This window comes from Beauveria bassiana (genome assembly GCF_000280675.1).
Source record: "Beauveria bassiana ARSEF 2860 unplaced genomic scaffold BBA_S00020, whole genome shotgun sequence".
Lineage (NCBI taxonomy): Eukaryota > Fungi > Ascomycota > Sordariomycetes > Hypocreales > Cordycipitaceae > Beauveria > Beauveria bassiana.
In genome coordinates, this window is record NW_007930855.1 from 397,787 (window position 1) to 419,109 (window position 21,323).

A 21,323-nucleotide genomic window follows, 5' to 3' on the forward strand; every position below is an offset into this window, starting at 1 on the left:
TGTGTGACAACCAAGTCATCTTGTCTACCCGTCCTGGTCTACCGCGTCATGAGCATCCGAGGTGGTCCTGAATCAGATGAGGCTGGTTACGGATGTGGGCGATGCTGGCCCGTGTGTGTTGAACCACTTTGCCTCTTGTGCCGCGACTGCCGGGTTGTGGCCATACTTGTGCCGCTATCCACGATGTGCGTACGTGTGCTGGTCTACCAGACTCCCTTGGGGTGTGTCTGGCGACGTCTGGCGTGGCTCGTACCACCTTTTTCTCGAGGCTGTACCTACAGCGCCGCCAGTCCGGTCGAGCAAGTAATGAGCGTGGAAAGTTCCATGCTCATCGACGACGCCATTATTATTACCTCGTCCCTTTTCATCGATTCAGCTGTGTAGCCTGGAATTCGTGCGCCTCTGCCGCTTCTGCCGCAGTGCTTTTTCGGTGGAGGCGAGAGCTGATGCCATTTTTGGAGACTGCAAATCAGTGAGGCTGACGACGGCCACACGCCCCGGCAGGGAGGCAAGGGAGGGTGCTTGGACTGCACCGAAAGCTGACACCAACAGGAGCGAGCAGTGTCCCCGTCACTGCGCAGTCGGCCATCGTCCGGGAAAATGCTGCGTAGCAACAAGATCTGGAAGAGATTGGCACGGATGTTCCCTTTTCTTCCCTTTTCTTGCCCTGCCCAAGATTCAGCTTGCGCATAGAACTAATAGCAGGGGAAACAAGGGGGATCTTGTAACATGCGCCATCTTGAGACTCGGATTTTTTTCTTGTTTTTTTCTTTTCACAAATTGATTTGTTCCTGGCGTGACCGCGAAAAAAAAATATGGTACTGCAACGTTAGTTTCTGTCTCAGGTTTCCGGGTCTTGGTTCTAGGTTAGTTTCTGTATCGCCATTGTATTCCACTTTGGCAGGTCTTTCCACATTGGTGGAATAATGCTGACTGTCGGCACCAACGTCATAAAGAGGGCCAGAGTAAATATCAACAACCAGCGACAATAAACAGTCCATCCCTGTTCATAGTTCATATTCTGGATTAGCCCCAAGGGCAATTGCGCACACGCAGCACAGGGCCGCCACCGATGCTGGAGGCTTCTTTCCATGAACATGTATCAGCGACTCAGCGCCGATGGCCTGCTGCGTGTCTGGCTTACAGGGCTTGCTTCCGCCTAGCTGAGAGAATCTGGGGAGTCTTTTCTGGAGCTTGGTGGCGCTCAATTTCCCTTCCGCTGTCAAAAGCTAGGGCGGCCCCAGGTGCTACAGTGTGGCGTCTGTATCTTGCAAGCCTCGTCGCGTGGCAATGGAGAGCAAAGGGGAGCCAAGAATGGGCCGTGGCAACGTCTCGGTAATCTTGGCCGCCTCTAGGCTGTTCATGGCTTCTCTCATCATCTCTGCCCTTTGCTCTGTAAACTCTGGCAGCTCTCAATGTCAACGCTGCACGCGTAACAGTGTCTGACGCCGGACGCCGCCTTACAGCGCAAATCAGTCTTCTCGAATGGCCCTGTCTGTACGTGCGTGCGTGCGTATGATGCTCGACTGGGATCATCCAGCTGCTCCCCACGCCACTAGTATTCGTACTGCTATTGCAGGGGCCCAGGCTAGCCGGCAGGCAGGGGTTAACAGACACAACCAGGGTGCCCACGGTGGACTCACGAGACTGTGACATGTATTGGACACCCTGTTCGGTTCAGGTGGCTTCTGGGTTGCCTATCTATGTCGATGTCCGATCATGTCGGCCGGAAGGAACAAGGTGCAAAGCCTTGGTCGATCGAATTATGACAAGTCCCTGCCGCCGTGATACTTTGTTGCCATCGGTGGCTTGAAGATGGTTAGGCGTCAACATTGTTGGAACCAGGCGAGGAATATCCGTGTGCGTAAACGGCGTCTGCATGGAGGGGGAGGCAACGCCCAACTGCAGCCTTGTTTGCCCATGGTGGCTTCCCCTCTGGCTTCCCCTCTGGCTTTCGGGACCGACCGAGCGAGTATTGCGCTGTATCCGTTGCATGCTAGTTCCTTTCGTCCGTCTAGTAATTTCGGATTCAACTGTACCAGTAATGAAAACTCAACCCACGCCGGTCCGTGTGCCAGAGCCCAGGAGCCATTCTCACTCCATCCTTGTCGTATGTATGTTTGGAATACTTGGCACACCCTCAAGTATATGTCCATATCCATGGCAAAAGAGCCCATTTCAAGACCCAGTCACCCGTCATTCCACGTGTTGCCGATCCACTGCAGCGCCACGTCGATAGCGGTGCCAAGGGCCCTTTTTTTCTCCAGAAGAGACTCCGTATCAGTATGCTTCTTTCGGGTCCTCCTTCAACGCATTGAAAAGGGGCAAGAAAACGGCTGATATTTGGACAAACATCACCACCTCAACAATCACCAGATTCACCTGCACTAGCGCAGCTCTGTCGAGCATGCGACTAAGCCAGTCTGGTGCAAATCTCCGCGCCAAGGTGGACGGGTCGTGAAGCTCCACCAATTGGGCATGCAGTAAACCATACAGAGTGCAGTTGAATGTCATCGCAATTGCACCGGAAGGCCGAAGCAGACGGCACACCTCATGCAGAGTTGTTTCGGGCCATTCGCTGCTTGCTTGGAAATGCCCCTCGCAATTGCAATCCCTGTTTGAGAGCTCTTGGGCACGCTCCAAGGATACCGACTTATTTGCTGAGACCTTTTCAGTTCTGGGACGACTGGGTTCCACCACTCTCGACACTACTCATCTGGAGACGAACTGGCAAGTCGGAATAAGACCATGTCTGTTCTCGGCTCTGAACATACTAAATAGCGTATAGCGATGGTCCCTTCCCATGGACATTTCCCCGTCTGTCAAGCTCTGCCAACGTGATCGTGACAATTTGTCTTGACTTGGTGTGAACTTTGTCGCATCGCACCCCTTTGAGCTCTCGGGGGTCCCACACGCACTGCTTGGTCGGTGGGCCAAAGGGGGCTTGGGGATCGATATGGCGCAATGCCTGGCTCTTGGCTCCTCAGCCGCACGCTTTGTTCCGCATGTCGAATGAAATATTGGTCCTCGTGGGCTAAGACTGAGCTGTCTCCATTATTAATAAAGTCGGGTCTCTTTTACTGATAGGCCATTACGAATTTCTCGTTTCGTCGCCGATCCGCCGCCGAGGTCGAGTGCTCTGCTTGGAGCTTGCCGGCCTAGTTAGGCAAAGCCCAAGAAAAAGCAACCATGTGGGAAAATGCATAGATGCGATGCTGTACATCATAAACCCTATGTATACTGTGTAGAGCGGATGGTGCGTCAGAGTGTCGTCTTCTTAGCCAGCTCTCGCTTGCGCTGCAAGTGTATTGAGGCGTTTCAAGTCCATGTTGTCTCGGGAGTTGGTCATCGAGGCGTGCGATAAGGCTGGTGGCAGATATTGTGAGATGTTGTATTTTTGGCGTTCAATGGCTTGGTGGCTGGTCTCGGAGAGATGCCGACCGCCAGGCGTTGCAATGAGACTGGTCCGAGTCGCCAGAGTCGAGGCCATGTCTCGACGACAGCCGACCGTGGCACCCTAGCTGGCTATCGGGGAGCTCAAGCTGAACGGCCGCGCTGACGGGGGAGAAACAAGCATATACCAGTAGGCGCGGATCGACGTGGTGGCGCATGGCGTTCGACGGGTGCTCGACCCAATGCACGCCCAGTGCTCTGACAGAGACGGCAAGTTTCCGACGCATTTGTCTGGGGTTTTAAACGTTCTTCACAGACTTGCTACCGGGCTATCAGCACGCCAACACTCCAAAGTTCAACGGCGACGACCCTGTGGACCAAACCCGACCGCTAGTGGCGAGCATTAGCTCGCGAACTGTGAGCCCGCGAGTATGTATTGCGCACATGTGCATGTGCTTGAATAATTGTAATAATTCTTGCGCCAGCTGCGCCCCTCAACTGATCAAAATGGTGCTGTGCTGACAGCACGGGGCTCTAGATATTAGGATCACTCATCATCAAACACCGAAAACGGCGAACGAGTGAGATATTCAACCATTCTGGTGCGTGGCTGTTATCTGTGGGACGACGAAGCCTCATTCACGCCACCAACCCGCCTCTTGGTCGCGAAGTCTCGCCTCAGCTGAAGGCTCTGTGCGGTGCGATGGTCCGAAGCTCAGAGAAAGTTGAATGCAAAAAGGTAGATGGAGCGATTTCTGGAGCAGGCTCGTCTGACTGGCAAATGGTCTCGCAAGGGAGATGGGCGTGGCCCTCGGCGGTGCCGGTTTGAGCTAATGCGGGTGGAAAGATCAGGGCCTGGCCGCGCATCGTCGCTAAATCTAAGCAGTCATGTGGAAAATGTGAGCGTGAACGGCATCACAGAGGCAATGGGTACAATACCCAGCAAATGAGCCAAATCGGGGACTTGTCAAGGTCGCCACTCGGGTGCCACTCAGCTGAGGCCTCATTACCAGTGAGCCGGGATGGTTGGAGCGTTCGAGGGTTTTGAAGGTCGATGGTTGAGGGGTGAGGTCCGTAAGGGGGGTGCAAGAAATCGAAACATTAGTATCCGTACATGCATAGGTACGCATACCAGTAGTAAGTAATCAAGAAGAAGAAAGGCCCAAGCACAAATCTGCTAGAATGCCAGTGGTGCGGTGCACTGGTGATCCTGCAGCGCGACTCACTGTAAAATTAGTTAGCTTGGATCCTTCCAATACCATCTTTCGTCTAACACTTCCGTAAGTAGACTAGCACTGCGGGGCACCGTTCTTGAACGTGAGTGGTCCTGCAACGGGAATGGCGGAATGCACCGCACCTGTCACTCGCCTCGTCTCGCGCTTCTTCTCTTCCCCAGACGGACAGGAGTACTTTTTGCCCTACCAGATCCTCCGCAAGATGTCAGGTACCTTCTAGTCACCTACTCCGTACTCTGTACCACCCCATGCACCCCTCCAATTCTGCTCAGCGCCCCTGCGCCACAATCCTAATATTGGACCACCAAGGCCCTGTAAACACTACTCTTTTCGACCTCGCAAGTCCTTTTGCACCCCCAGATCGAGAATCAACGCCATTGACAACGCCATACCCATCTTACACGTTACGGCGCATGAGCCACCATCTATGTCCTCTCATCTGGTTTTGGTCTGTTCGACCGCTGAGCTTCAAGGCCTCCACAAACCCTGCACCCCTCCCTCCATGTTGAACAGCCTTCCAGAATACAAATATACAACCTCACAGCAAAGCCAGACGCAGGCCAGGGCCGTTGAGTAGCCTGATAATGGCTTGCAATCACCCCGCACTGCGCGCATCAGCCATCAGTGCATCCCAGCTATTTAGACGATCGTCCACTTGGCCGCCTGGTAGCCATTGGTCAGAGCCCGAGAGGCAAAGATCCGCGGCTCAGACCCTCGTCTACCATTTTCATCGTCATTACTCCGTACCCTGAATACAACGGCTCCCATGTCCGTCGGCCTGTCCAAGTCTGTCTTGCCCGCTCGATCAGAGACATTCCACAGCCTGATCCGGCTCGCCCGTCCCTCTTGCTGCCCGTCTAATTTTATCGCTCAGCAGCTGTACCAGAAAAGCCCGTTACGGCCTACAGTCCGGTGCTATTAATACAAATGAGACAGATTGGATTCATCTTTTTTGTGGGCATCGTATCCTTGGACGTCTCTTTGTGCGCTCGACCCGATAATGACAGGTCACACGCTGCTCATGTTGTCCAACAAATGCTGCCAAGGCTTGGGATTCTCTCACAAATTGTGCGCTGGCATGAGCCTCGTATGGCCAGGCTTACCAGCATCCGCGACGCAACCTCCCGCAGGCGCTGGCGACGAACCACTACGGACGCTGCTCTGTGTAAGCAACCATCAGGAATCCCGGGGCCGTCCAAGTGCGCCCACCCAAGCAAAGTCGGTACGCATAGATGCATTACTACACGGTTTATCGGTGGAGCTCTTATCACTGGCTCGTAGCCTTGTTGCTAGGCGCATTTTTTCTCTTACTGCCTCTGGCCGTTCGGCAGTGTTTCACTCGGCAATCAACGTGCTTGATCAGCGCTGTACATTGCCAGAGTAGCCATGATGGCTGCAGACCGCGAGCAATCTGCCATGATTCAGACCACACCAGCCCGGGTCACTTACAAAGTAAATCAGAGTGCCAGCGTGCTTGTTGCAACCGTCTTTACCGATAGAGTTGATGCGCCTGCCACCCCGCTGACGCCATGCTGATTCGTCCGCCGACTCGCCTCCACTCGATGTGCTTGCTGCACAGTTGAACATGTTTGGCCCATGCTAGCCCAAAAGGGCACTAATACGATTGACAGCAGCGAATTGCTTGGAACATGGGGGCGGGCGACGGCTGAAAAGTCAATGTTTGCGTGAGTTCACTGGCGCGTTGCCGGCAGTTGACTTGCAGCATGACTCGAGATTCATCGCCAGCATCGTCCTCTTCTCTCACACAAAAGGCAGACGGAAAATGCCATGCAACTGGGCAAGACGGCCATGGCGCGCCAAACTCGAGACGCCATGGCTGGCTTGTTCCTAACCGTTGGGACTGTGCAAGCCATGGTTGAGCTTATCCGTTGGATGGCGCTGGTGGCTTGCGCAGAGATGGGCTAGCCTGTTGTCTTGCACCGCTGGCGCATTAGAACCCCACGGGGGTGGCAGCAACGGAGTGGTTGCAGGGGGGCCGGGCAATTCGCAGTGCGTGATCAATAGTAATTATCGAAATTGGCCAAAACAATGGGTGTGCAAGGGGCCCGAATGCAACAGACTAATGGCTCAAGTACGCGTATCATACGAGGTGCAGCTTATCGGCCGATATTAGACTTGCCAATGGGAACAACTACCAGTACACAAGGTAATTACAGAGATTACAGAGTCACGCACCCTCGGCTGTGGCACACATCCAAGAATGATTCGCCGTGTTCCATCGGTAGACAAAGGGTACGGTTCAGATGAAGTCGCTCACATGATGGCGTCCATAGTGGCATAACACTGGCAGCCAGTCCAGAGCTTGGGCGGACAATAACGCCACAGGGCGTTTCCAGGTGAGGCGAGCGTACCGCTAGAATGTCGCACCACGGACGCAAGTCATGGGAATGCGACCGGGCTGCCAACACGACATAGGAAAATGGGCCAGGCAGAAACCAGGCAGACTCGTGAGCAAACACTACAGCTTTCCGACGCAGCAGAGCAATGAAAGTTGAGGCATTGGCAAATTCAATGTTAGCTATGACAAAGCGAGCAAGTCGCCAAGACTAAGGGTGAAAAGAAAGGGCGTCGAGAGAATCAACAGTGGCTAGCGGTAGCGTCGCAGCGGGCAGGCTAGGGGTCGCCTTGTCTGCACACCCCTCTGCGATGCGCCCCTCATCAAGCCACCAGCTGGCTGGCTTGATCTTGTGGTAACATTGAGGCTGGAGACAATTCCCAGGAATTTGGATTGGGGAAAATAGGCTCAACGGCGGCGGGTTGCATGAATGACCAATGTGCGTTGCCGGCCGCAGAGCAGCACACTGCCAAGGGCGGAGAGCAAGGCGGGCCAGGAGTGCAAAGGATGCGCAACTACGCCGAAAACTCATGACTCGAGAAAGCAGCCATGACGACGGTGATGGCGAGTGTCATGGCAGCAGAAGAGGCAGCAATGATCTCGGGACGAGCGGTTGCGGCACTTTCCTAGACGGGTGTTGGTCAGTCCACGAATGTCACTGCTCGGCAGCCAAGCTTATTAAGCTGGGCGGTCGGTCGGCAAGGGAAGAGTGTCTCATGAGCAGGGAAGTGGTCCGCCGTCGCAACGAAGAAAATAAAAACCCGCGGTAAATCGTGAAGGATGCAGACGCGCGCGGGTCGGGCACGAGGAACAGTGTCAGCACACTCGTTTGCTGAATAGTCTCCGCAAAGTCCGACAAGGCGAAAAAGGAGAAGATTGGTGTGGCTTGAGATTCGATTGGTCGATGGCGCCAGGGTGAGGTGGGTAGCTGAGCGGACATGGTTTGGATCTGTCGTTGCAATAGCGTCGCTCATGCCGGTGGCAGGAAAGAGCGTGCTTGATTGAGTCAAGCAAGGATGCGCATCATAATCCAACTCGGGATGACCAGCTCGAAATGGTCAACTCGAGGTGAGTTTAGCATGGCAAATTATAAGCACACGAATGGAGAGAAGCAACAAAAAACAAGGGCAACTCAATTTGGGAGGAGTTTTGATTCATACGTCTTGCGTGTGCATCTCAGAGCCTCAGCTCAGTTGCGGATGATTACAGAGACTTGTCTTGGCTATTTGAGGAACAGCCAGGCCGATATTGGACGAACAGTGCGCGAACGGTTGAGAAGGGGGCGCCATGCAGTGAGCACGGTTCTTGTCAGAAGCTTGTTAGATGCGGGAGGCGTTTGAAGTTTGGAACTGGCAACGGGCGGCGCTGGGGAAACCCACATAAAGAGGCGGACATTTCGGTATGTGGGCAAATCGGACCACGACCGGGGCAGACAGGTCGAGAGTGGTATTCTAGAGTCTCAAGTGAGATTCTGGAGTTCCAAAGTGGTATTATTGGAGCAATATCTGGAGTGTGGATGGTAGGCGACGCCGAGCATGCGTTGCGCGTGAGCTCAATTTGGTAAGTCGTAGTTTTTGGGTTGATTGAAAGCGGCAAAAGAAATCACGGAAGAATGCCGAGCTCCTGCTGCAGCAAGAAGTATCAAGCTAGGGTGTTTGCATACGTGACAGAAGAGCGACAGACGTGAGTGAAGACGCTAACGCAAAGTCGGCAGGCCAGACGAGGGAAGCTGGTTAGCTCAGAAGGTCGTCCAATGACTGCGATTGCGATTGCGACGAACAAGAGCTCTCTCTCTCTCTCTCTTGGAGGCTGGCAGTCATCTATTTCTGGGTTGCATTTAATAGTGTTACAGGCAGAATGCGGAGCGACAGGCTGGCTGTCCCACATGGCCGCGTCCCCTGTCAGCTGGGGATGATGACTCCACCAACGTCTGTGGCTTGATTCTTATTCGTCCAACATGGGAAAAAGAATATGCATGGGGTGGTGAGGGAATGATGCAGGAAAGCGGAGAGGAGGCAAGAGGACAAAGAGGATGAAGAAGGGATTCTTTTTCGCGACGGGCGCTGGTTTGACCAAGGAGCTCGCAGAAGAGACGACTGGGTGAGGGGGGCCAAGGGTTGCGTCGTATGATGATGCCATCTGTTTACCAGTAGGGCAAGGCACGCGCACCAGAGCAGCTGCGGCCGGCAGTGTGTGGCAGCAGCACCAGTTGGAACTAGGAAGTCGGTTGTTGGCAGCACGCAAAGAGCAAAGGACTGATGAGCGAACACTCGACAGCGACGGGGAATCCTGCTGGGGGAGCAAGCATATCTGCACCTAACTACGGATTAGTGGAGTGAAGGATGCTAGGAGTCTGGTGCGGTGTGCAAGTACAAAACTGGTTAGCGGCAACATACGAGGCCTTTGGGCAGCCCGTCGGTCAGTATTACGATATCCAAAGACGCAGGATGCTGGTCGCCCCATCTCTCGTTCCCACCGATGCGTTGAATGAATTAAATCAATTGGAGCCCGGATGTTGGTGGTGTTTGTTGGTGCTCTCGGTGGTTGCGCGGGCAGAATCTGCGCCGCACTGGGAATGCTACGGTTGTGCAGCAGCCAGCAGCAGCCAGCAGCAGCCAGCACCTTGTCTCCCCAGTCGCTGGGCAGGGCTGGCCCGTTATCAGCCCCTACCTGGCAACAGCAAGGCTGGATTTGAGGGTATTACCTGCAGCTACGGGAAGTCTGTTTTAAAGTGTGGTGGCTGATGGCTGGATGAGCAGATCGCGTGGGCGTGAGGGCCAAGCGCTCATCAGGGGTCGTGCTGACAGTCGGTGATGGAAAAATGAATGATTTGGGAATTAGCTTGAAAGGGTCAAGCACACATGGGCGTGTCTAAAAGCATCGCTTCTGGACGCGCGGCCGGGTGAAGGATTCAATCACTGGGTTCTGCTCGTGCCATTATCATGTTGCTTGTTGCTTTGAACCGAGTACCGGCCGGGCAAGACGTGAAAATAGACTTGATAATTTAGAGCGGGCGCAAAGGGAACGCAACTTGGCAAGCAAGGTCAACTTTTTTGGCGAAACCTTATCATGGGCGGATCCGCGGGCAGGCAACTCCATTCGGAGGGTCGCCGGAGACTATTGCTGGGGTTTTGACGATCCATTTTAGTTGGAAATGAGTCAGGAATTTTGGTGAGGAGGGGGGGCAAGAACGTCATTGAAGAGAAAGAAATTGAGAGGGTATTTGTGGTGAGGATGACTTGCAAGACGTGATGCTGTTTCTTTTACCTGATGATATCTCGGTACATACGTTGGACGATGCGTCTGTTGGTGTGTGTGTTGTTCGGCTCAAGCCATATCTGTGCCTCTCCACCAGACAATGGAGGGGCATGGATGTGGCTAAGACGCCATGTTCTTTGTTCAAGCCCAAGAAAAGCTATTATGGAGAGAAACACGTTGATAACGAGTACCAATAGATGAGGGAAGTGGGAGGCTGGGACGAGGTGAATGTACATGCATGTGCTTGTCCGAGGTATCGAATATCGGAGCCGGTAAAAGCTGGAGATGAGGCAAGAGATGTTGCCTGCCCGCGGCCCTTTTTTGAACAGAAAAAAAAATTGTCCTTCTTTTATTAATCTGGTTATTTTTGACAAGGTCCCCTCCCCTCGTCTCCTCTGTCTGGCCCGGTGGTGCCGGGCCGGGGCATCCATGTGTGTGGTGGGTTGAGGATCCGCGCGAATCTGGATACGTATTTTTTTTTCCTTTTTTTTTTGAACTATTCTTTGAATAGAAAATGCACCTTCTTTATTAAATTCTGTCATCAATAATTGTCCGTCATATGGGACCTAGACTGCGAGGATGGGGTGGGTTCACGAGGATGAAAGGGCCAGACCCCTGAGCGGTGACGAGCACTTACTTCCTTTTTGCTTTGCTGGTGGCAATCTGACGGAAAATTACAATGAGAAGATTGCATGCAAGAGGAACTGGTAATTGCAGGAGAATACGGAGTAGCGACCATCCACCCTGCTTCGTCCCTGTTTACCCACGACGAGGCTCTCAGATGCTGGGCCAGATATAGGGAGCACGCCCCTCCCAATACAGCGCAGAGCCCTGTAAGCCTGCCAGTTCCTCCCTACTAATAATAACAGCTACAGGCTCCAGGGTCCCAGGTTTCTTGTTTGATCTTTTGCACTTTTTTTTCTTTTGTTTTTCTTTTTGCATCCATACTCCGTAGTTGCTTGGTCGTGCTTGATTCTTACTTTTAACTTTAGTCCATGTTGGCCCTCAAAAGAAGCAATAAACGGCGTCTCTGGCTGAGTGTCCCGAGCCGAGCCGAGCCAACCAGCACGTTTTTCTCGCCCCCCCTAGCTCATCTTTATTTTCTTTTCCTCGACTGTTTTGCATCAATGATGATTCATCCTATTCGTGCTGAATTCTTATTTGTAACCAAAAGAAAAAAACAAAAAAGCACCAGTATTGCCAATAATGCTTGTTAGTCCCAGCTGGTTCGCAGCGAAAAGTCCGGCTGGCACTAGTCCATCCTCTCCACCTCTCCCGCTTGACATTCCTCACCCACACCACCCTTTTTTCTACGCCATCACACACCATCTTTTTTTCATCATCACACACCATCTGGACCAAATGATACACGCCTCCCCAGCTCCTTTGTCGCACACCTCTCTCGACCTCGCAGTTCTCCCGAAAGCTACCACACCACCCATCCCATCATTACGCCCAACACGACCCAAAATGCCCGACTCGACTTTGTCTACTCCCACCCCCCTCCCCTTCCCCCTCCCCTCTTCCCCCAGAGACAAGAAGAAAAAAAAAAAGAAAGGGTAAAAAAAAGAGGACAATTGACAAGTGGATTCTATGCTCCTTTGCGTTTGTTGGACTCGCTTCAGCTGCATGGCACACGCCGGGGTACGGCTTCTTCATCCTCTCTGGTGCTCCTCGTTGACTACTTAGTCTCCCCACTTCGCACTTCCCTTCTCTCCTCCGCGACATCATCAGAGCACGAGACTTTGTTTCTTACCAATTCTTCAGTCTACTTGTGACGCTAAATACACATATATATTCTCCCCGATACCCCCGTCTGTTACACCCGAGCCAGCCTCATCAACAGCCACCTGGGTCTCGACGACAGCAAAACACCATCGCCACCACCATCGCCAACATATCAACATCACCATCAGTCACCCAAGCCAATCTCAAACCCTACGCCGTCCTGCTTTCGCCCATCACGCCTTCTCGGCTGTCGATTGCCGGCGCCTCCTTCTCTCCTCGAACGCCATCTTACAAGCCATATTCATTATATTCATTATATTCATTATATTCCCGCCACAGACAGTGCACCAGAAATGGAAACCATCACCAGCTTCTCCCAAAGACGCCCGGCCGCCGGCTCGCTGCCTGCCTTTTCTCTACCACCTCCCAACGCCGAGATTCCAAGTGAGTGCCTCTTGCCACATATGCCCAGCCTCATCTTCCATTGTTGCGTTTGCGCGCGACGCCATGAAAGCCTCTCTCTCCCTTCCCACTGCATCTAGATTTTAAATTCTAGACGCCGCAAAAGTTTGACGTTAGCATTTTTCAATAAGCATGCCCAAAGAAGAGCGGACAAGGGGTTATTATTGAGATTGCGAGCCCTATAAAGGAGATTGGTTTCCCAGAACAAGATTGGTTTCCCAGATCAAAACTGACATTCCATCAACTTCGAACAGGAACAACTGACGGCCTCAGCCCAAGCCTATCTTCAGTACACACCGGCGGTTCCCAAGCCTCGCAGCAACATTCCACAATGTCCGATTACACCTTCAACCCCATGCAGGGCGGCGCCAGCTCCTGGAACAGCAATGCCAGCTATGCCCAGCAGCCTCAGCAGCCCCAGCAGCATCACCAACCTCAGCCTCAGCAGCCTCACCACTCCCAGCAACCTCACCATGCCCAGCAGCACCCAGGTCTGCCTACTGGCCAGCGCCCTCTCCCTTCCTTCTCTAGCCGACCCTCCGTCTACGCCCAACCCAACATGAACTTCCGCGGGTCCTCGCAGTCGCCTGCCACCGGCCCCGATGGCCTCTCGACCTCGCCCTTTGATCACAGCCAGCAGCAATACGCCGCTCACGATGCTCACGCCATGGCCACCGCCGCGCCTCAGCACCAGGGCATTCTCACCACGTCGCAGTCTCCCGCTCATTCTTCCCTCGCGCCTCACAACGAAGCCTATGCTCACACTCAGGCTCACGCCGCTCACACGCGCCCCGGCAGCAACCCCAACTACTATGGCACCTCGGCGCAATCGCAGTTGCAGTATTCCCCCACTCAGCACTCGCCCACGCATTCTTCTCCCAGCACCGGCAGCCCTGGCTCCCGCAGTCTCGGACCCGTCGCCAGCAACATGAACTACAACTCCCGCTACAACACCTACGCACTTCCGACCATGAACGGTACCGTCATGTCCAACATGCACCAGCCCGGCAGCCAAATGTCCATGATTCCCGGCATGAACCACCATCAAAGCTACGGCGGCCAGATGATGTATGGCGGTCACCACCCGGCCCCTCAGCCTCAGTGTGAGCGACCCTTCAAGTGCGACCAATGCATCCAGTCTTTCAGCCGCAACCACGACCTCAAGCGTCACAAGCGCATCCATCTGGCCGTCAAGCCCTTTCCCTGCAACTTTTGCAGCAAGAGCTTTTCTCGCAAAGATGCTCTCAAGGTACGTTAGTCTTCTTTCAAACCCAATCACACGTATGCCTAGTCGCTGCGCCCAAGCTAGCTAGTGCAAGCCTCGGCCTCTAGTACAAGCAAGCCTCAAAACAACGAGAGCCGATCGGCAGCCACACCTTAAAAAAACAAACTTTAAACACTCAGTATAACTAGCCCACGCTAATACCTTCTTTCACAGAGACACCGTCTGGTCAAGGGCTGCGAGAACAAGGCCGGTGAGGCGTCGGGCTCTTCACCTCGTCGTCAAGGCGATCGCGAGCGCTCTTAGGTGTGTCTTCTATAAGACCACCAAACAGTCGTCGGACTGAGACACTTGGCCCCGCCAACTTTTGCTAGCCAGTGTGCGTGTTCAGGCTCGAGCTGCCCTGTCTCTGAGTCAGGGCGGCCCGCAGCCGACATGTAGAGGCACAGAGTGGGTTAATGTACTGCATTGGGTTTGTCCAGCGTTCCGTTTCAAATTTTTCTGGGTTGGCCTCGGCCTCATTCTTTCTTTGGTTATGCTCTTTTATTGGCCCTGGTGGATTCCCTCTTGTGCTTTGGATCTTGGTACTTTGGTTTTTCTTGATTGTTCGTCTTGACTTTGATTGTTTCAAGGTTAGCCGCCTTGTTTGAATTTTGTATCGATTTCATAATGAACCGAGCCGCACGACGGCGACAGACTTGTTGGGTTGGATTTCGGTCGGAGTTGGGGATTATGGGCATGATCAAAGATGGGACATGCGGCTACGGCTTTGATTTTAGACTTGTTTCTCTTGTCTCGTTTCTATCGTTTCTCGGTATTACTTGTAGGCTACATGTAATATACTGTACCACGTTATTCTGAGGCTGTCAGTGAGTGTTGTCCTTTGATGGCACACGAATAGTGCCCGTGTAGTCAAAGGTGTAGGTGTGTAATTGATGTAGACTTGGCTCGTGCCTACCTTATTTAAGTGAATAAACTTTAGACTATGAATGGAGGCAGCTTAAGAGATATGGGTTGATTATTGTAGAGCTACAATCAGTGGGGGTGTCCAACGTAGGTTCAATGTAGATTTCAAGTAGGTGCCCATATAGTCCAATGTATGACGGCTACTTGTGACCAAACCTAGAAGTAACCACGTACACGATGGTGTCTTGTGACATGTTGGACAGCCTAGTATTGGACCCTGTTTCGTGCTAGATGGTTGCGCGCGCTTTCCGCGCCAACAAAGCTATTTACCTATTTACCGGAGTGGCGTAGCACTGGGCTTTTTGGGATGATGGGAGAAGAGGGGGGGGGGGGACAAGGCAATCAATGTCTCGGCGGGGCTGGAGATAACAAGTGTGACGGGGGGTGCGGACGGGGGACAAGAAAAGATGAGACGAAGATTTATTAGTGTGAATTTAGAGAGATCTTTGCGGCAAAAGTTTAAAAAAGTAGTAAGTGCGTGGTGGCTAGTGGTGATTTTAAGATCTATGCTTGTATTTTGGTCTATTTCATCTTCTAATTTTTTGCGTCTTTTTTTTTCCTTTATTTATTGGATCTAGATTTCTCGGGGCTGTGCAGAAATATTATGACGAAAAACTTGCTCATTCGGCCCGTAGATGAATAGAATATTGGCTAGTATTAGTTCTTTGGCTGATGACTACCTAAAGAGAAGTTGAAGCGAAAGACGTCATTGTGCACTAAATAGGGTGGCTCGCTGATCTGGTACAATTTGTTCCATCCCGTAACTAAGTAAGCGGATAAAGTAAAGAAAAGGATAATGGCTTGTTTTCCCGAATCTCCGAAAACCTTGTGTTTATATATGGTAACAGTTTCCGCTCGGTAAAAACGAGGAAAAGTGAAGAGGAGATGTACGTCATTGGCGCTGCTTTCTGCAACCACTTGTGATTATGAGAGAATCTTGACCCTTCATCTATTTACAGGTTCTTGAGATGTTTGGTCACCGTACAGTAGATTTCTTTCAGACGTTTTTGCAAAAGTGAATGTGTCTACGCACAGTCGTATTTTTTGCTTTCCAAAACTCAAGGGGGGCTCGATGTACAGATGGAGTAAAAGTGTTGTTATTTTTGGGCACAACTACGAATAACCAGACAGAGTGCCTACTGGTAGGTCATAATTAATGAGAGACCCGGTGATTGAAGGGGCCGAGCATGCATGCACAGCGAAAGGATAGACACGAAGAGACAAAGGAAGAAGAAGGATGGGGGGGTGCGCAGTCTCGTGTTAGCGGGAAGGATGTCAACTTGGCGTGATACCGCCGCGACATTCTTTCCGTATTTATGCTGTGCGCCAAATCCTCCTGTTTTTTTAATTCTGCAGTGTTCTTTTTGCTGATGTTTCACCTTTCCAAGTAATTTTGATCCTTGGTTTTTTTTTTTTTTTTGTTTCAAAAAGGAAAAGGAAACCGCAGACTGTGTCGGGTTGCAGAACTTCGGTGTCGGGAGCACCGAGTTTCTCGGGTTGTTGGGCGTCAATGACACCGAGGCTCCCGCAACGTGCGCAAGCAATAATGAGCCAGGGGGGGGGAGGGTGGTTTGAACGAAAAAAGCAATTAATATTCAAAGAAAAAAAAGAAAATGTCCACATTTGCAGCTGCAAATCCTCAGGGGGGCAAAGGGGGGCCTACATGTGGATGCTGCTGAAAGTTATGGTGTCTTGTTAATTTATATCCCAGAACCAAAACGCAGACGACCGGGGCGGAGGATCTAGCGGAGCCGAGAAAAATGTGAATATTGAAGCATTTCGGCGAATATGGCAAGGAAACGACAATCTAAAAAGAGGGGATGAGACGGGAAGAAGGTGTGATGAGACGAAAAAAGGAGGAAATTGATGAGAGCTGAAAAAAAAAAATTGTGAGAGTGCGGGTGAGAAACCGGTGCCGGATGAGGGCACCACAAAGAAAGAAAAAAAAAACTGGTCCACAACGGGTACTGGTAATAAGTTATAACAGAGAGGGGGAGGGGGATGATGTGCAGCGTTGGCATACGTAGTATCAATGTAACGCTACAACGGGGAGAAGTGAACAGGGATCCGGGGTTGGATTGCAGAAAGACTGACGGAGTGAAGGAGAAAAAAAAGCAATTACTGAACAAGGAAAGAAATGAAGACTGTTTGAGACAGACCCGTGTCTCTCTGAATGGGAGATGAGATGTGATTTCGCAGAATAAACGACGACGTTTTGAAAGAAAAAAAACGGCGTGAAATGTTGGTGTACGAGCGGCGTTTTCTCCTACTTCAGAAAATACAATTTCCTCTTTACTCCGGGTGTATTATTTTTTTTCTCCAAAAAAAAAATAGTGCAATCGTTTTCGTCAATGTCAACTTATATAAACTGTTCGTGTAGCTCAGCCACAAAAGGGGGCATGTATCACACACCATCTTCAAGCCACGTAATCAGTTGTACCTGGATCTCGTAAAACCGATTTGCCGTTCCAGAAAAATACCAAAAGGAGGAAATAGAGGAGAAAAAAAGGTTCAGTGGCTGGGAATTTGTACCTGGCAGAGGAAAAAGAGTTCTTTTTTTAGCGTCGGGGCTGCGGGGGACGGTCAAGAATTGTCATTGGTGGTTCGAATTCGTAGAGGCAGTTTGAATGGCATGAATTGCGACTGAACAGAAGCGCTGGATAATTCATTCATTGTGTAAGGAGCGCTAATCAGATGTGAATCGAGTTTCCGCGAGATCAAATCAGTCCTGATAGCTCAGTGACGTGGTCCATCTCGGCCATTCCCAAACGGTCGCAATCGCCATCAAGCAGCCCTCTCACCTGTTCCCGATCAACGGCCAACCTCTTTTGTGAGATGTGTAGCTTTGACCGATCTGCTTTCTTTTAACTCGAGACTCACCATCAGTTCTCTTTAATTTGACTCCCCTATTTTACTTGTATACTCGACGCCACGTGAGTGACGCCCGTCCCGCAGATGGTGTCCGCCACATACGTGGCCATCTCCATCCATCAGATGGGTCATGTATACAGCGACCACAATGCTAGTTGTCTAGATTGAATTCTGGCGTCTCGACTTAAATACCATTGGATTTGTGTGGGAGGCTGCGGCCACCGTTTGTCGTTTGTCGCTCGGCAGTGGTGGCATGATAGCCACCAGTGAGCAGGCGTCACTCGGTCGGCAAACCGCGCATTTAATACCCAATGGCTATGAAATACTTTATAAAACTGAGGACAGCTTCAGGGACTGACTTGCGCGTCGTTTTGCGAGTGTCGATGGCAGAATTGATAAGCAATTGACGAGATGCAAAGTTGGACAGAGAAGCATTCGCCAGGCCATGTCGGCGTGAATGTCGCGGCGGCAATACCGGCAATGGCAGCGAGTTGCCCGGATCCACAAGGAATTCCACAGAATTCGTAAAAAAGGCGTCTGAACTTTGCATTACAAAGAATAAATAGGGCTTTTTTTTGTACGGGGTTGCCCGCAGGCCGATCGGTGGCACGACCGCAACGGGTGTAAGTCAATCGTCTCCTCCTAGCCCATGTCTTTGACTGAAAAAAACAAAATACACCTGGCAAAAGCAAAGAGTCGTCTCTCATCATTGTGAAATCTCATCTCCTGCCGTCCTTTTTGTGTCGCATTTGTCCCGTTGATTTGTGGCCTGATGAATGAATGATTTCGGCCATTACACACACCCCAGCGCTGCTAACCTAGACACACGATCCGCAAGCGCCCTCAGAAGCGCGCCCTCAGATTGGCGAATGTCCACCTAAACTCACACATTTGATCTTTTGAACACGCCAGTGGCCTTGACCCATACATCTGGAAAAGCCATGGGTTATCTGGAAGGGGCATCTAGCGTCATGAAGATGGGTTTGTGTTGAAGCCGTCGTCTGGCAACGGGCAACGTCGAAGCGCCACCTACCCAGAGTATCATCAACAGGGAAAAAACGATCGTGTATGTCAGAGACAGCCCAGAGCAGGTCGAGAGGAATCAAGCCAAGAACCAATGTATATAGACTGTAAATCTGGTTCGACAACAGCACCGTCAATCCATTGACCGCAGGACTCACACAGGGCACGCTGATGGCTTGTTTCCCGGCTTCATGAGTGGCAAAAAGCCGTATTACAATAAGAGCAGATTCAGCCAGAGTGATAGGGACAGAGAGGTATACGAATGGCGGACATTATGCAAGACGCTGTCCGTGCTCGCCATCACATCACCATCTTCAGCAATTGCACAAGTACTTTAACTTTATAATGGCAATAATATAATCATCATCAAGCCCTAAAACTACCGCTTGCGCCATGCCATATCCCAAAACAAAGCACCTTGTACGACCATTCCAATACCATAATCACTATTCGACCTTTTAATGCTCCATCATGCCGCCGTAGCGACCAACCGCCAGACTGCCCAGAAACACGCCGCCGAGGACCGACATGAAGTAGCCGACATTCATCGTCATGACCGCCAACATCCTACACACAACCATTAGTATCCCAACACTCTCTGATCGGGCATAGCCGGACCAGTTACTTACAAGAGATAGCCCACTCCCACAATCGTAGTGTCGAGCAGCGCGCGGACAGGATCGACGCTGAAGCGCCAGGGCCTCGCCGTCGCCGCTTCCTTCCTGGCCACCACCACAACCGACTCCTCAACGCCATTCGCCGAGAGCACCATGGTCTTGGCCTCCGGGTCGTGCACAACCGCCTCGGCGAGCGGCACCCTACCGCGGGCTGTCACGTAGCGGCGGTGCGCATCACGGTCTGCCCATCGCGCCTCCTGCGTTGCGCGCAGCGCAACGAGCAGTCGCGCCACCACGGACAGCACAATGAGGAAGATGCAAGTTCCGGCGTAGGCGCCTGAGCTGCGCGGCGTCCAGCCGTCGGAGAATAAAGGCGTTGCTGTCTTCGTCTGGAAGACCATGGCCATCATGTGGCTCATGGCCCCGTTGCTACCGCTATCGCTGCCGGAGCCCATGTCCATGGAGCCGGAGCCCATGTCGTGGCCGGCGTGGCGGGGAAGAGCATTCATGGTGTATTATTGTGCGAGGTTGATTGTATGAGAGAGAGAGAGAGAGAGAGAGATTGCGAGGTCAGCCTCGAGGTGTCGATTCGAATATATTGTCCGGCTGGAAATCCGTTTCGCGAGAATATGCGCAAGTTTATAAAGCACGTCGAAACAAGTAGTGTTGTGCTAGTTCTTCTATCGAACGAGGGCGGCCGTCCTTTTGCGCAATCACTTTTCTTCCTTTGTTTCCGGCAGACAAAGAATATGTAAAAAAAATCTGGTAGAGGATTTGCAGGAAACAGAAAAGCAAACTGTCCGCGCTCAATGAGCAGCCACAAAAACACTATTGCCCTTTGCCCCCCCCCGAATATGCACGGGTGTTGCTGCCGTCTTCGGATTCCCGAGAAGCCGCAAGCGAACAGTGCTGCTAACAGAGATGGGCGGGTGGTTTGGTGAGTGGGTGTTAGGGGAGCGAGCTGAGCTTGGCGGAGAGGGGGGCGGAGAGGGCAGGTACCGGTACGTAAGTTTTTTTTCTCCTCTCCTGAGATTGCCAAAGTTGAGTGGCTTTTTGTACAGGATTACACACTTGTGGTTGCTAATTTGTGTGTTGATATCGAACAGAAACCTGATATAAAAAAAAATACTGAACAAGACTGACACTGTGCGACAGGGCAATGATGAGCCATCAATCGATACTGGCCATTTCTGAAAGATACTACTGAATTCTATGCACATATTATCACATCGTCATTCACGCTTTTGCTCTCTGCTTTCAACTAACACGTCCGACCACAAGTACCGGTACATGCGACGCCACTGCATGCAGAAAACCTTCTCAAACATGCTCGCGCTAATGAGCCTGCCCAGCCAGCCCGCGACCAGCCGCAGCACCGCCACATCACCAGCCACATCACCAGCCTCACTCACCTACGAGATTTTCGACCTTGACGGGTGAGTGAATTTGTTCATGCGTTATGCCAGCACCAATAAACTGACTGCTTTGCTTGAATATCGGTTTATTTGATGCGCTACAGATGACTAATTTTGACACTCGTCTGATCGGCATATGCCAGCCAGATCATTTGCGCGGCGGTGGACGCCTCTTGTACGCTGCGCGGTTTTAGAGGAACAACTTGCCGTTTCCGAGTTTATGCCATGGTGTATCATCGTAGGCCAGTTGCCATCCTGTGCTGTATTTATCTCGTACATCATTTTCTAGTTCACGATTCATACATAAATGCCATTTCCACCGCGCCTCCTCAGCCCACTCACGACCTCTCACAACACATAATTCCCTCTCGCCCATCGACAAACACCCACACTGGAAGACATCATGAACTCCCTCCCCTTCGGCGTGCCATGACATTCACTTCACTTCCTCCTGGTTCCTTTCTCCTCGGCCTCATTTACATGTCATGACACGTCGCTCAGCCCTACAGCCAAAGCGGCGCAACGCTTCCCCAATCAGGTTAAAGACGGGCAGACACGGAAACGTTGCCTGATTTGGGGAACCCCCCCCAGATTTCTTTTTTTTTACAGATGTCCCGTCGCCCGTCTAAACTACTCTTGGCGGCGCACGCACGACGCAGGGCCGCCCGCCATTCATCGTCTGAGACGTCGACGAATAGAGTAAGATGCGCCAGCGTGAATCAACCTTGCCGTTTCTGGGTGCGCGTGCAGGTCGCATAGCGGCATCTCTCGCTGTCG

The 21,323-nt window shown here is 51.9% G+C and overlaps 4 protein-coding genes across 4 annotated transcripts; 2 read left to right on the top strand and 2 right to left on the bottom strand.

The window, feature by feature from the left end:
• Positions 1-7,499: 7,499 nt before the first annotated feature.
• Positions 7,500-7,924, bottom strand: BBA_06759 (uncharacterized protein; the record flags this gene model as incomplete). Its single annotated transcript, XM_008601856.1, has 2 exons — positions 7,500-7,605; positions 7,746-7,924. 2 exons carry the CDS (start codon positions 7,922-7,924, stop codon positions 7,500-7,502), a joined length of 285 nt encoding a protein of 94 aa, XP_008600078.1.
• A 114-nt stretch (positions 7,925-8,038) lies between these two features.
• BBA_06760 (uncharacterized protein) lies at positions 8,039-9,020 on the top strand (the record flags this gene model as incomplete). Its single annotated transcript, XM_008601857.1, has 3 exons — positions 8,039-8,052; positions 8,194-8,544; positions 8,837-9,020. The coding sequence occupies 3 exons, from the start codon at positions 8,039-8,041 to the stop codon at positions 9,018-9,020; spliced, it is 549 nt and encodes a 182-aa protein (XP_008600079.1).
• Positions 9,021-12,763: 3,743 nt separating this feature from the next.
• Positions 12,764-13,960, top strand: BBA_06761 (C2H2 finger domain protein; the record flags this gene model as incomplete). The annotated part of the gene is made up of 2 exons (XM_008601858.1): positions 12,764-13,681; positions 13,871-13,960. 2 exons carry the CDS (start codon positions 12,764-12,766, stop codon positions 13,958-13,960), a joined length of 1,008 nt encoding a protein of 335 aa, XP_008600080.1.
• A 5,012-nt stretch (positions 13,961-18,972) lies between these two features.
• BBA_06762 (ctr copper transporter) lies at positions 18,973-19,640 on the bottom strand (the record flags this gene model as incomplete). The annotated part of the gene is made up of 2 exons (XM_008601859.1): positions 18,973-19,081; positions 19,144-19,640. The coding sequence occupies 2 exons, from the start codon at positions 19,638-19,640 to the stop codon at positions 18,973-18,975; spliced, it is 606 nt and encodes a 201-aa protein (XP_008600081.1).
• Positions 19,641-21,323: the final 1,683 nt, after the last annotated feature.